Source organism: Mycteria americana, chromosome 8 (assembly GCF_035582795.1).
Source record: "Mycteria americana isolate JAX WOST 10 ecotype Jacksonville Zoo and Gardens chromosome 8, USCA_MyAme_1.0, whole genome shotgun sequence".
Taxonomy (NCBI): Eukaryota; Metazoa; Chordata; class Aves; order Ciconiiformes; family Ciconiidae; genus Mycteria; species Mycteria americana.
In genome coordinates this window covers 4269898-4285384 of record NC_134372.1, presented here as the reverse complement: position 1 = coordinate 4285384, position 15487 = coordinate 4269898, and the positions used below count along the sequence as shown (strand labels likewise).

The 15487-nt window shown below is 41.6% G+C and overlaps 1 protein-coding gene across 1 annotated transcript; it reads left to right on the top strand.

Annotated features, from left to right (window-relative positions):
• The first annotated feature begins 19 nt into the window (after positions 1-19).
• On the top strand, positions 20-14967 carry SAR1B (secretion associated Ras related GTPase 1B). The gene is made up of 7 exons (XM_075510574.1): positions 20-207; positions 4874-4947; positions 8580-8699; positions 9482-9547; positions 10102-10205; positions 10369-10500; positions 11918-14967. Exons 2-7 carry the CDS (start codon positions 4890-4892, stop codon positions 12032-12034), a joined length of 597 nt encoding a protein of 198 aa, XP_075366689.1. The 5' UTR covers positions 20-207; positions 4874-4889; the 3' UTR covers positions 12035-14967.
• The last annotated feature ends 520 nt before the right edge of the window (positions 14968-15487 follow it).

Sequence of the window (15487 nt, the reverse complement as noted above, 5' to 3'; positions counted from 1 at the left end):
GGCGGCGCCGGGGGGGAGCCGCGCGGCCGTGGGCCGGGTGGAGCGGCTGCGCTGAACCGAACCGCACCGCACCCCCGGTGCGTGCGACGCGGCTGGCCGGGCCCGGAAGGAGACGCGCGGGGGCGGAGCGGGGCGCAGCCGCGGGGTTGCGTATCGGTGCCGGCGGAGCGGAGCGCAGCGCCCGCACCTCAGGCTCGGCGGCGGCGGGTGAGTGCGGGGCGCGGGGGGGTGGGAAGCGCCTGCTGGGGGCCGCGGCCTCGCCCTCGGTGGCCGGCGGAGGGGCCGGGCGAGCCCCGCAGGCCGCCCTCGTATCCTGCCGGCAGCGGCCTCCGGCCCGCAGGGCCGCGGCTGGGCCTGGCCGGCGGTCCCTGCGCGCCCGGGGAGGCTGCGGCCTGCGTGGGTCCGTGGGCAGCGCGCTGCCAGGTGGGGCTGGGGGGGCGGGCGCTCCCTTCCGTTCCCTCTCTCCTCACTCGCCCCGGGAGAGCCCTCGGGGCTCGTCGGGCCTCCGGGGCTGGGGGCGCCGGCCCGTGTGCCGCCGCCCGGTGCGTGGACCTTCCGTGGGTGCTCGGCAGTGCCTTCGTAGCCCTGGCTCCACCTCACCTGGGGTCTGTGGTGTTGAGGAGCGCGCTGTAAGCATCGCCCCACAACCTACAGCTGCTCTGCAGCCCTGTGCAGCTGTCTCGCACGTTGTGCCGAGCTGCCAAGATTTATTCCACGTATTATTTCTTCAGAAATTATGACTTCTAAGTTTTGGGGTTTTTTTTTTTATAAGCGACTTGCTGCCCTACCTTGAGAATGTGCTCTGTCAACTGGTTTTTGTGAGCCGGGCTGCAGCCAAACCGCTGCATTAGGTACCCTGAGGAGCTAGCGTGCGTGTTGCGGGGCCGTCTTCCCAGAGAAAATGTTTGCCGTTTCAGATGTGCTTAAGATCTCTGCTGTATTCAAGTAGGCTGTCTCAGACTAAAAAATGTGATATAACTAAATTTAAGTCATCTGCCATGCAATATGTAAGCTTTCTGTTTTTCAACCCAGTTAGTAAAGGAGCAGTATGATGATTACTCTTTCTGAAACCTCAGAGATGACTGGTATCAAAAACCTGATTAAAACACCCAAAGAAATTCTATGCCGTTACCTCATTTTCAAACTCTGTCCCTTTCCTCAACTTTTAAAATACTACATCAAAGTGCAGTTTCCTATCATAGAATAAACTGTACTGTAGAAGGCAGATACCAGTTTATTCACTGAGTTTCTTAGGGATTTTGATTTTTATTGTACGATGTTAAAAGGATCATATGTGAAACTATAGCTTTACGTGATCATGTTTAGATCCTACTTGAAGAAATGCAAATACACCCTTACCAGCAGACTTTAAGCTCTTGTTGCAAGTTGTGGTTTCAGCCGTAGCGGTGGCTGGGGTGCAGGGTTGGTGCAGTTAGGTTGGAGAGAGGTTTCTTTCCTAGCTCTTGCTGATGGTACCCACCCAGGCACTGCACACTGTGTTTCCAGTTACTGCAAGAGCTGTTCGGCTTGGGTGTTGCTGGTTTCTGTTTCCTAATTATTCCATAAAGGGATTTAAAACTGCCTTTAAAAGCCTGATACCCTCTCTTATCTAAAGTTTCACAGACTTTGGAAGGAAGTGCTATTCTAACTGGTTCAGCAGTGAAATGACAAATTTTTAGCTAGAAAAATGCAGGTTGAGAGTACGGGAAAAAATTTCCTGTTTTTCAGAATATAAAAGAAATGTGAGTGAGTTTGCTTGCTAGTCCTTGCTGTCAGCAATGTTCCCTTCAGGAGGCTGGCTGAAGATGTTACCAAAGCCACTGGGTGGGAATTCCACATCCCCACAGGCAGAAGTGGTCTCCAGTAAGCAAACCCATCTCCTTGGTCTATACAGTGGCTTAGAGGGCTCCACAGGAGTTACCAGATGATATTTTGCTGGTGAAATAACGTTAGCCAGGGTTGTTGGAGACATTTTGAAGTGATAGCCATCTGTTGTTGATGTGATGCTAGAAAATTAACTTTCATATTTTTGTTAAGGAGGCACGAGTGAGTTGGTGAAGTCTTGTAAAAATAGTTGGTATCAAAAGATTGTCTTGTGTCCAGTCCAATTTTTCATTAAAAGCTTATGTCTGCTCACAACTGGTTATTTTCAAGGGAACCCTTGAAGTAACCTTAAAATAGTATTTTTGTCTTCGTCATGGCTTGTGAACAGTGATTGCCAGAGTTTTCATTGTTCTGCTTTTATGGTGTTTTTAACATGAGCCTGAGAGTTTGAGTCCATGTATATTGAACAGCCGCGGCTCTCCCCTTAGTTCGGTGTAGCTCTGCGACTTGGATGTCTCTGCAGCATAACGGCTCTTGATACCAATGCGGAGCCGCTATGGCTTTTTAATGCTTTGATTTGGCACTGCTGTGGATTATGTAGTTACTTTTCCTGTGTGGTAAGAGTAGATTTAATATCTCTATTCAAATATTACCAGTGTGCCTTTACAATTAGCTATCAATTTTTGTCCCATTTGAAAAGTATTTTCCTTCAAGCGCTGCCAGCTGATACGGCGGCTGTTCTGGGTGTGTTTGGATAGCTCTGTTTCTAACACCACTTTTCTTGTCGTGATGGAAATTTAACCTATATTAATGCCACTTCAGCTGTGTTTGCAGAGTAATCTTTTTCTCACTGTAATCATTTGAATCTTGCCCTTAAAGTCTTTTCTGTAACGCATAAAGATTTTGTTTTGTTTTATTCACAAGTTTAATAGATGGAAAAGGTTAATACAGCTGAACACTGTGAAGTTATTCTCACCTCAGTAATCTGAGCACTTCTTTTACATCACACTGTTTGCCCTGATTTGCAGGTTATTTGAGTCGATCGTTTTTCTAAGCCCCACAGAGGCTTTTCTCGATCGGTATTTTGCTCAAGCAATAAATAAATCTGCTGACGTGTATGTTCTGCCGTGTTTGCTTATTCTTGACCTTTGCCTTTTAGCCACGCAAGGGACAGTTTCAGTCGTGACGTTGTGTAACTGGGTGTTTATGCATTGACAGGTGTATTTGATTTGTATTCTTAAAATTTGTGCATGTTGCAGCCTATCAGTTGTTCAGAGTAACATAGGGCGTGAGTAAGGGTTTCTGGGTTAGTTGTGGAGAAACCAAGGACTCCTAGCGCTTTGTCGTCTTCAACCCGAGAGGCAAATATGGGCTGAAAAGATTTTGTTCCAGTGCAAGCAAACGTAATTGGAATATTCTTTCCTCCTCTTTCCATATTATCTTTCCATGATATACCTGTTGTTGCATAGTGGAGAAACTCTGTTGCTGTGAGTGTAACTGCTACGACAGATGCCTGGATTTTGATCTGGTTCTGACCTGTGTTTCGACTACTGTGTCCTGTGCTCCAGGGTCAGAGCTGCCCTAAAGTCATCTTGTGATCCCCCCAAGGTACTGCTGCAGCATCGAAATGAGTGCGGCAAGACAGCCTGCAGCGGCGTGGAAACTTAGCAGCGCGGTCCAGTTTCTCGAGGGTAGTTGGACTCCAGTGTTCCCTGACGTTAGCAGGGGTTATGCGCTCCAGTAGGAATTAGCTGGCTAAATGCTTCTAAGGATGTTACCCTTCAGTCTTTCAAGAGGTTTTCACGCTAGGTACTAATTCACTGTGTCAAACTGGTGCTTTCAGCGTGATTATCCTCACTTTAGATAATGAGGAAATTAAGATGAAAGCTAAGAAATTAATTGCTCATGGCTGCGCAGTGAACCTAGTGATGGCTTTAGTCTTTCCTCCTCTGTGCTACCTGTTCTCCTGGGCACTCAAGGTGTGCCAAAGCTCCCCCGACACCTCTGCCGTGGCCGCTTTTTCAGAAGCAGCCCTGCCTTTGGTGGCAGAGGGTTTTTTCCTGGGGCAGGAACAACTGAATTCATCAGTCTGTGCAATCCATCCTGGCCACTTGCTTCTTTCCCAGGGACGAGCACAGCAGCGTTACATTTTTTAACCACACCACGAAGGGGTATTTGTAGAGTAGCAGAGCTTCATCCTGGTAGCAAGGGGTGTCCTGCCTGGGATGGTCGGCTGAAGTTGGCTGATGGTTGTATGGCACAGCTAGAGCGTTGGTTATAGTCATCCTGGCTGCTCTCAGCTCGACCTGTTCTTGATCTAAGCTGAAGGAATTTGGTGGGAAACATGGTGTTCTAGAGTCCTTTTTTAAACACAAGTTTTGCATTTAAGGCTTAAATTGTGGCAGCTTGTACAGGACAGTCCAGGAGGTCATGGTCTTTGAATGGCAATTCCAGTGCTTTGTGCTAAGCAGTTGTTTCCCATTACAAGCCAAACAGACAGGTTCTGTGCAGACAATAGGGATTTATTTGGTATCAGACTTCTCTGGATTCAACTCCGCAAAACTTCTTCACCTCTTACCGCCTTTGCTTCAAACCCCAGCAGCTCCCAAGGGCGGCTGCAGCACTGGCTCTGCACTGACATCCCTCTATTGCCCTCTCAAAAGTGCCGCTTTTTCCCAGTTGAAAAGTTTATGTGAAGATCTCATTTGAAATCTTCAGTGGAACATCACACACCTCCACCAAACTGTACTTAAGATAAAATTATTTTTACATCGTGCAAAGGCTTCTGTCCACGTAGCGTTTTTCCAAGGGGAGGAAAAGGTCTTTGCTGTTGAATCACAATCTGGATTCTGTTTTCCATTTCTACGCTAATTTTTTTTAATGTGTTGTGGGGTCACTTAATTGGTCCATGATACAGTTTACCAAAACTAAATTGTTTTTTATTTTTTCACCCAGAACTTTGAGTTACTTTTGTTACCTATAAATATCTTAGTGTTTAATGTGCTGTTCTGACAGATCTTAAATGCGTTATATTTTCTGTTTATTTCAGACTATAAGATTCAGATATGTCCTTCATATTTGATTGGATTTACAGTGGTTTCAGTAGCGTATTACAGTTTTTAGGTAAGTTTTTATTGTTTGGGGTTTTTCCTTTCTGCTATTCTTGTATAAAATGTCTGTTCACCTGTTATCTTCAAACATAGCTGCTGGTTAAATAATAATATTTGTTTTGGTGTATATTCAGTAACACTCAAACAAAAGTTTCACTTTATCAGTACTGAGTATTTCCAGAGTGTGCTCTCCACAAATCTTACGTTAATCCTTTAACCTCTTGAAAAAATTACATTTTCTTTCATGATCATAATAGGTTTGATTTTTTCTAATCATACCACACTTAAGCTGGTGTAATTCAGTCGACTTCTATGGAGTTTCTCCTGATTTTTCTCTGCTGTAAAGAACTGAACTCAGTTATTTTAGTTCAGTTATTTTGCACATGAGGATATCACTTGAGAATCCAAATATGAGGGACCATCTACAAAAAATTAGTGCTGGATATTGAAGCCCCTGCTCATGTTCAGCAGCGTGTTATTCTATGACGGGTGTTGCTGAAATCAGTGTGAAACTTCACTGGCATCTGCTGAAGAGCCTCAGGAAAGTATCCCCTGGCCAAAAGAGTCTGCAACCCATATCAATCCAAGGTGAAATATTAGCTTGTGCAAAACAAGAGGAAAACAAACAAGGGAAAAAAAAACCAGGAGGAACAGGAATGTTAGGATACTAAAAAAAGGAACAGAAGTTGCAGATCACATAGGTAAAAGGCACAGTTTACAAGTTCGAAGGATTTTATTGAAGTGGATAAAAAGCATTTGAGATTAAGGAATCACGGCAAGCTGTGCCACCTGCCTTTTATCAGTTGAAAGTTTAAACTTTTTCGCTGAATGTTAGACCCTTGGCCTACTATTGAAATATTAGCCAGTGAAATTTTAACTAAGTTGACTAATCTTTCTTATCTCCTCTTACTTAGCCGAGCAGTGATTACTGCAGACTAGCCCGCTTTCCCATTCCTGTGCATGCAAAGTCTAATTCTGGTGAAAGATACTGGAGCTTGAAGTGGGAAGGAGAATTACTTTGAGTATGTCCTTCTTATTCCAGAAGAAACACTTTTTCTTTTCATTCCCATTTACATTTACAGTTGAAGAAGGCTGATTATAACATTTGGGAAGCTCCCCGCAGTTCCCTGTGCTGTCCTGTCAGCAGGCTGATAAGATCACTTTATGAAGTACATCTTTGCACACATATACTTTTAGAATGCACAAAGAATCTTTTATATATATACACACACACACACATAAACTCTGGTCTTGGTGTAGCTAATAGCTGAAGTATTGCTGCTTGTTTGTTTTGCGTTTCTATGAAAGATACTTGGGAAGCATGAAATGTTTCAGAGAAAGCAGTGGCACCTGATTTGGGAGCAAAGGCTCCTGGCTGTCCAGGCTGAGAGTGGCGAAAATATTATTGTTTCACTATGGTTTAGTAGCTTTTTGCTTAACTCATAAGGTAAGTGTGAACTGGAGTTTCTCCTGTGACATAAGTTAATACATGAAAATGTTTGTCCACTCCTTCTTTCTCTATAAACATCCACTCTGTAGTTTAATAGTTAATATATATTTGGTCATGTGAGAAGGTAAGTTTGGGAAGTAAGAGTTGTTGTATTTGAAAGAACTGTGAGGACACTCCACAGTACCTGTAGGAATAAAGTTCATTAATGAAACAAGCTGAGATATGTGAAAGAATATTCATTCCTGCAAGTGACAAAACGTGTCATGCTGAAATGCGATCCCAGAGATTAGCTTAAAGGCAGGGGGAGAGGTGAGCAAACACCAGCAGTGTAAAGGTCGGCCATGCAGATGCACGTATGCTCCTGTAATGCTGTGGCATCAACGGGGCTGTGCGAGTAGCCACCTGTGCAACAGCATCATTTAAAATCCCACCAGATAAAACACATATGAGGGTAACATGTTAGGTAAGAAGAAAAAACAAGGGCTCCGGAAACTGATGTTACTGGTCCACTCTGCGGCCTGCTAGCCGCCTCATGTAGAGGGACCCAGGGCAGCTGTCAGTGGGCTCTTTGGACGGCTACCGGCAGCTCACCTGTGGCCCCGAGGCATAGCACAGGGTGTTGGATTCATAGTTTGCAGATTGGGAGGGTTGGTTGTGCTTGCAGGAGAAGGTGCATTTAAGTGTAGGGACGGCAGCGATGGGACGGTTGAGCTTTAACAGCAAAATCCATTTGTGTACTTCACAAGCTGTTTCTGTATCATCGCAGTCGTGGTAGAATAAACTGTTCTTCAGCATATTGCAAAGTACCACAATACTATGACATTATGTAGTAAAAGATCCTAGTGACTTAAAAACCTCCCACATTACAATATTTGGCTGTATTTTGCAGTTCTTTTGCAGAATGACGAGAGAATTCTGTTAGGAACGTAGCCCAGTTTTGCTTTGAAAGAAATGTAATTTTAGCACATAGATATATTTTTCTTTTTCCCCACCCTCTGTTGTAAGTGTTCTGCCCTCTTCAGCACTTGTGAAGGCTGTGGGGTCAGTAGTGGTGCCTAAGGAGATGTGCAGTGCGTAGTATCCAGCCACAGCTCTGTGCAGAGGCAGGGAGTAAGGGAAGATTTTTCTCCTTAAAGTCAAAGATAAGAGGCTCTTACTTCAGGATTTTTTTAGTACAGAATGTGATTATTTTTTTTAAATGAAATTTGTCTTAAAAATGTTTTACTTTGAATGTCAATCAGTTTGAAGCAGTGAAAAATAATCCTGGCAATAGGATGTAGTGTTGGCAAGTTTAAGAGAATCGCTCCTTGATAACCTCAAACTTAAGAAAATAGAGTGTTCATGTTCTACACATCCTTCCTCTCCTTCACAGCAACTGATGCATTTACTGGGGTTACAAGTAGAGGGAAGAAAGGGGAAAAGGCATTTTTATAAAGCTGGGAATTGGTGAAAATAAAGTTTCTTCTTCCTGTTATGAAAGCGTTAGCACATGACAGCAAGTGTGTCAGAATTGCCCTGACGATGCCATTCACGATATATCCATACAGTTTAGCTGGGGGTATGGGTGAATGTTACTTTTTGTCAAAATAACATATGAACCAACGTAAAAGAATTCATACATATACTAATTATGACTATTGACATTGAAATGAATTTCTCTGTAATATACCCATTGAGGTCTGAACTTTCTTTTTGCCTCGAACAAGTTTTTTGTTGTAATTGGAGGTAGCTGAACAAAACGCCCTCTGTTCAGGTTCAGGATGGTCTGTATTTTAGAGCCCGCTGTCAGAGCTGTACCCGCATGCCCCCTTTCCATCACCTGTGAGCAAACTGTCCTTTTGCTGGGGCAGAGTAAGCTATGCTGGCAAAATTTAGTCCTGTTCTGTTGTGGTTTTCCTAAGAGAATGTAAATGCAGTGACACGTTTACATCGGTTGTGTGCCTCTCCCCCACTAAGCATCCCGTAAGCTGCATGTGCTACGCGTAGTGCAGCAGGCACATGAGCAAGTGTGAATGTAGTTTGTACGAGTAGAACACGGATAAAGGGCATTGATAAAGTGTGCAGCGGGGCTTGGCTGGTCTGTATTTTGTACCATGACTGTAACACTTTGCTCCTGGGAGCAAAATAATCTCTAGTGCTAGAAATTAACTCCTACCAATTTAACTGATTAATCAGTAGGTCCTTCTTTGTTCTAGGACTGTACAAGAAATCGGGCAAACTAGTGTTTCTTGGACTGGACAATGCTGGAAAAACTACGCTGCTGCACATGCTCAAAGATGACAGACTGGGACAACACGTTCCCACGTTACACCCCAGTAAGTTAATATTGCTGGTTCCATAGCTGGAAAGTACTTAAAGTGTTGCAGGAAAAGCAGGATCTGATTATACATCGTAAGACCAACAGTGTAACTAGGGAGAAACAAAGGAATTTCTGGCATTGCAATCTGTAGATAGTTCAGGTAATTTTCAGAAAAATGTATATAGGATAGTTTAATGTGCTGTATTTAAAATTAGGAGGGTTAGTAACAAGCAGAATGATGGAACTGAGAGTCTAGATTACAGAAGCTGTGGGAAATTGGGGCTTGCCGTGTTTGGGAGCAGCTTCTCTCTGCAGCTGGAAAATTAGCATGTCTGTACACCGTTTTGATTTTTTTGGCTCAGAGGTTGCTGTGTAATTATTATCCTGGTAGCCTCACAGAAGAAAAAGTTCAACACAGGTTATAAATGTGGATTGGTGAAGTCCAGTAAGGAGGTGAGAAATTGGGAAAGGATGTGAAGAGGAGAAACCTTGAACAGTATTGTACATGAAATGCCACTGTTGTGGCAAACCAGATGCCAGAACCAACTGTTGTTTGTGTAATGTGTGGGGATAAATAATGTACAAATATTCTCTGCTATTCTTAGCGTTGTAGATATTTCACACGTGTTTTAACAACAAAATGCTATTAACCATTAAACAAATGTGTCATTGATTTGTTTCTTGAATAACAAAATACTGAAAAGACCTGAGACAAAGTAAAATCTACATGCTAGAAGGTTAAACTGTTCTAATGCACTGCATAATCTTCACAGAGAACATAATTCTGTGTATTTCTAGCTTCAGAAGAGCTGACAATTGCTGGCATGACTTTCACTACCTTCGATCTGGGTGGACATGCTCAAGGTAAGAGAATACGTTGGCTCACTTCACTGAATTGAGTTAGAGTTGTCTACAGTCCATTAGTTTCAGATCAGAAATATGACCATGCTGCAGAGATTGACTTCCCACACCCTTTTTGACAGTATAAAAAACACTCACTGCTTTGTTGTCTGTCTCCACCATTTATCACAAATCCCAGATACAATTTGGCAAGAGCTGCAGTAGAGCATAAATTTTTGATGGATATCTGTATTTTGAAGAGGATTCTGTACTTTGAATTGCTTACATTTACCTTTAAACTTTATGCTTTAGACTTACCTTTGTTGACATAATTCTTGGGGAAACACAAAAAGTTTCAGTACATCAGTGTGCATGCGGGATAGAGTGGTGATAACAGTAAAGGGAATGATACTTTTGCTCCGTTATTTCAAGTTTTGTAAACCATGAAATTGCAGCCTGAAGACTGGTAACATAAGCTAAGACTTCAGAAAAACCTTGTTGCTTCTTAATTACGGACGTGCATCGCTCTGAATTTTGGGATAATTTCCTTTTGTTTTTAATTCACATCTTCCCTGTAGCTCGCAGAGTGTGGAAAAACTATCTGCCTGCGATTAATGGCATTGTGTTCTTGGTGGACTGTGCAGATCATGAAAGATTGCTTGAATCAAAAGAAGAACTTGATGTAAGTTTAAATAAGTCTTTGAAAGTTTTAACTTTAACTGCTAAGAAGTAGGCTCAAATTCGCAGTATCCAACAGAGCTCTGCTGCCACCTGGACATGAGTAGTAGCAATTTGACCTTCTATATTCTAAATTAATCTCTCCTCCTTTCTCTTTTCCTTTGTAGTCACTAATGACAGATGAAACTATTGCTAATGTGCCTATCCTAATTCTTGGTAACAAGATTGACAGACCTGAAGCTATTAGTGAAGAGAGGTTACGAGAGATGTTTGGTCTGTATGGCCAGACAACAGGAAAGGTAATGCTCCTTTTTTTTTTTTTTGTGGCTTTGGGTTTTTTTGTTAGGGAGTTTGTTTGCCTTATTTGTGTGTTGACTCCAGTTCACTCCAGCTACACAAAATAAGAGGGTTTTAATTTATAAAGTACTTAGTACATAATAACTGTATATGGAATGAATGAATTGTGGAATCTTTTTTGTGTGTCTTAGATGCATCTCTACTACAACTTTTTTACATCATATTTAATGCCACATTTTTTCAGAGAAAACTTAATTGTACTTAGCATAATTTTTAGTATTTCAGCTTTCCTATGCAGTACTTTAAAAGCATGAGCAAGTTTTCAGAGGCTATAGTTCTAGTGAGAACTATAAGAGAAAACTGGATAAAGTCTAAAAACTGGATAAGTGCAGACTTAGTACAATTTGTTACTTAATATGTTTACCTAAAGCTTAGAAACAGATTTACACCATTGTAGAAGTCTGTAGGTTGTGAGGGGAAAAAATAAGTTCCTCCTGGCATTGGTAGCAACAAGGCAGACTGATATTATGGATCTTTGTGATACTTCAACTCTTCTTAATTTAAAGTAAGTAGTGTACTACTTGTAGGAGACATTTGGATACAGGGCACTAGAAACAAGTTGCTCCATTGTCCTTTGCCCTTGGAAAGACACCTCTCTGCAGCTGACAAAGCTGTCCCAGAGTGGCTTCCGTCCCAGCTCCCATTAGATGACCAGCAGTGTGGCCCTGCTGAGGAGGGCACCTGGTCTTGTAATTCCCCTCTTCCTCTAAGAGTATTTACTCTTAGATGCTTCCCTAAAGTTCAGGTTGAGTGGGAACAAGTCTTTACCTTCTTGTTTTCCATGTGGAAGAGAATTGTACAGGTTAGTTTTGGAATAGGTGTAATGGGCTATAAACAGTTACTACTGACTTTTTTTTTTTAATCTTGCCCTGGTTTTCACAACACTGCACGTAGTCTATGAAGTATGAATACTGTTGTCAGTCTCCAGTTGAGCAACAGCTTTATCGCACTGTGCTGATCTTGGCAAGCAAGCAACTTGCACTCTTGCTATGGTCAGTCCTACAATTGGTAGCAAATGTTCTTTTTAATCTGGTTGGAAAGGTATTAGAAACAGAGCAGGGAACTGTGGCTGAAAGCTGAGTAGAAGCTCTCAAATTCTCTGTGCACATGCTTGCTGTTGCTCTGTGGTTTCATGTGCTTCACCCTCTCCCAATGTGGATGTGCATGAAAACATGCTCAGTGTATTTCTCAGGTGACCCTAATCTTATAACAGGCACAAGTTTTAGATTAATTCATTTTCTAAAATTCCAGTATCCAACACAAGTTAAATAATGGCATTCTATAGAAACAAATGTCCATGTAAAGTAGCCATCTTTTTATAACAATACTGTAACTTGGAACACTTCTGTCTCTCTGCAGGGCAGTATACCATTGAAAGAATTGAACGCAAGGCCGCTAGAAGTGTTTATGTGCAGCGTGCTGAAGAGGCAAGGCTATGGAGAAGGCTTCCGTTGGATGGCACAGTACATTGATTAATGCCAAAATCGCACCAGTACATTCTGTCCCATGTCCAAATATTAAGTCTGCTCCTTATTTGATCACTCAGTGTACGTAACTTGAATTCATTTGACTGTTTAGTTATAACAATATACATTTTTAGCTAATTATATCACGTATGCTAAATTGTAAGTGTGAGGATTGAAAAATTATTTCAAGCAAGTTTGTAAGTTTAAGTACCACAACCTGTGAGCTTTCTAATCCCATGCAACATTCTTTTGCAGCTTTAATTTAACAAGTCTCCGGCATCATTTTTGGTCAGAGCAACTTTCCAGTACAGTATGTTTGAATGCACTTTTTAACAGCTAAAAACTACGAACATGTGAAAAATATTTAATGCTTATGTGAAATTTTTTTATGTACTTTTTTGAAACTGGTTTTATAACTTTAGAGTATATAACCATCTTTCAAGGAATAATAAATAATTAGCTGATGGATAATTGCATGATGCCTTACGGTTTTCAATAATATACTTTCTTATGCAACGTCATGCAATAAATTTAAATCCAGTTTTTGGCAACTTTAATGGAAAATGTTTCATTTTAATGTGTCTTAACTAGTGAGGCTGCCTGATGATCCGAATATGTGGGATATTTTCCTGAAACACAGAAGGCCACAAAGTAGTTTCATTGTGTGTTAGAGTAAGGTGGGTTTTTTTCAGACTACCAAATTGCATTTATTTTAGGATTTTGGGTTAGTAAAAGAAAAATCTAATCCGATGCCCTTATAACCACCATCTTTAAAAAGTACAAATAATGTAAATCAACTCTGCCAATGTGAATCTTGAACTAATGTCAAAAGTAGTCTTACTCTACTGGTCTCTTGAATTAAATCCCTGAAGTAACACAAGAATTTTTTTTTTCTGAAGAAATTAACAATACCATTGCACTAAATATTCTGTTCCTAACTTAATTAGATTTAGGGTCTGTCAGAAGATTTGCCTGTGAAATCGTTGGGGGAAAAAAAAATGTTGCCATTGCTGCTTGTGAAAACTTATCAGCCCGTACCCAATCAGCCAGTTTTATTTTTGGTGTTTTGAACTGGGACAAGATGGATTGTTTTCTGTGGTTTTGCCCTGAAACCTAGCCAGTGTGGCAGCTGCTGTCTGCCCAGGTGGCTTATTTCTGGGGTAAAATTTGGTTATCTGCAGTCCTTGTTTCCAGACTTCTGACTCTTTTTTTTTCCCCATCTTTGAGCACATTACTTCCCCAAGGAGAAAGCAGGTTATTTTTGAAGAGGGGGTGTTGAAGCACATGTGTCTGTCAGTGTCTTGATGCTGGCTAACACTGCCATGGAGCTGTGGTTGGTGTTTCTGTGTGCTGGGCATGTTTTACTCTAATCTGTTGAATGCAGGTAGGGTTTCAGCCCTGGAGTCACCGTTTCACCGTGAGGGGTTTGAGTTTTGCCGTGTAGTTTGTTTCCCCCTTGTAAGAGTACAAACTGCTGCAAGTGTTTTTACTGAATCCCTTTTATTCACTATTGTAGGTCTTCTCCAAAATACTTAAGGCCTTATGTTTCCCATATCCATGGCAGCAAATGTATTTCTGACTGGTTTGATTTCATAAATAACTTTCTCTCTTGACCTGCTGGGCTTGAATCTCAGATTTAAAGCCTATAGGCTCATAGCAAATAAATGAGACTTACTCCTTGCCCAGATCTGAACTTGTATGATTGAATATTGATGATCAGTTCCCCACAGTCCTAGATTGTGCATCTGATTAAGAATAATAATTCAGAACGTAACTAATGTAAACTGTAACTGAAGTTTATTACTGCACAATCATATGCGAAGTATTAAGCCTAGTTTGTGCATGGTGAAGTTCAGAGTGACGGTATCGGATAGCTTTTCCAAATGACCAACGTAAGAGAATTCTGCATTTAAACTAGTGCTCAGCTGTAGAGTAGTGTCTCTTGCATAAATCAAAACTGGAGGTAAGAAATGGCCTCTTGCCAGCGTGGGGACAATATGTGAGTCTTTACTACCTACAGCTGCTACGTAGGGGACCCGCCTCTCTTTTTTTTCCTCTAGATTTTTCTGATGATGGTTATAATGCAGAGGACAACAGCTAAATCAGTAGATGGTGTAAATATTAAAAATACTACTTGTGTTCACACTATGGTGTTGATGTGGGAGACCTGGGACTGTGTTGCCTGTGCTTATGGAAATGAAGCTGGAGGTGGAGGTGTTCTGCTGCAGACCACTTCCACAGGCTGAGCCATTACGTGGGCACTGAGAGGTCCTCTTCACCTGCTCTTCCAGCCAACTATGAATAACATTAGCAGTTAAGGAAAGGGATGATAGTATTAAGAATTAAAAAAGAAGGGTGATACTGCTTTAGAAGTGAGTGTTAAGAGTAATTCTTAGTATTATGGAAATACCCAGATTTCATGTTTCCTCCTGTAGGATGGTAGTTTAAGCGTGGTTGTAATACGGGCACGAAGAAATCTGGACCTTGTGTTTATCCACCTGGGTGTTGTAATGGTTCCTGTTGTGGGAATAGCTGATCAACACTCAGTTACATACACGAATAATCTTGCTCTGTTTCATTTCATTCAGTAGAGGAAGTCTCTTTCTTCTGTAGTTTACGTTCTCTTGTGCACATGAATGTGAATGGCTGTTGTGTGTCTTTGTGTGAAGACTTCATTAATAGACAGATATACTGATGAGAGGTTTTCTGGTGGTTTTCATGCCCACCCCCTCCACACCTCCCCAGTCATTTATTTCTGGAGGTTGCTCATTCCTATGATTGTGACCAGTCTTACTTAACTTAAAAAAAGCAACATTCACATTTGGGTCCGACTTCTATGATTCACCCCCCCACCCCCCTTGACTATGCAGATTTCAATTAAACATCACTTTAAAGAATGTGAAAAAGAAAACTCATTAATAAAGATGTTATTTATGAAGTGTCTCATTTTGTTTTTACATCACAACAGTTCTTTAAGAGAAACGAATGCAGATTTCTAAGATACTAATAACTACTTGTGACAGTGGCCTGTATTTCACTGCATGGACTCCATACCCTAGCATCTATGGGTTGGATAAGATTTACTTTGCTTGGATTTAATTAAACTTGGGTTTTAGTATGTATTGTGTAACTGAGAGGCATTGCTGCATTTCAGTCTTGGTTTAATAAATTTTTCAGCAACAATTACTGACATTGGGGATGGGAAGGGTTTTTGAGCTTTCTCATTTATCCTCTTGCCGGATCAAGATTATTTCATTAATATTTCTGTATTCAGTGTTCAGGTACTGTCTATGATGTGCCAAAGATGACCTGTGGCATTCACTGGAATACAATACCTGCATGCATGTGAGCTTTACTGTATTTTAATAATGGGAATTGAATGTGAAATAGAACATTTGGCATCCGCTTATTTATAACTAAAGTCAGGTCAGAAAAATGATGGTGGTGATCTCCAATCCCAGTG

Bases quoted from the DNA above. Each gene is read 5' to 3' on its own strand.
- SAR1B (XM_075510574.1), top strand. From the start codon at position 4,890: ATGTCCTTCATATTTGATTGGATTTACAGTGGTTTCAGTAGCGTATTA. The intron at 9,548-10,101 runs GTAAGAGAATAC...TCTTCCCTGTAG, and splicing joins TCTGGGTGGACATGCTCAAG to CTCGCAGAGTGTGGAAAAAC. The intron at 10,206-10,368 runs GTAAGTTTAAAT...TTTCCTTTGTAG, and splicing joins AATCAAAAGAAGAACTTGAT to TCACTAATGACAGATGAAAC.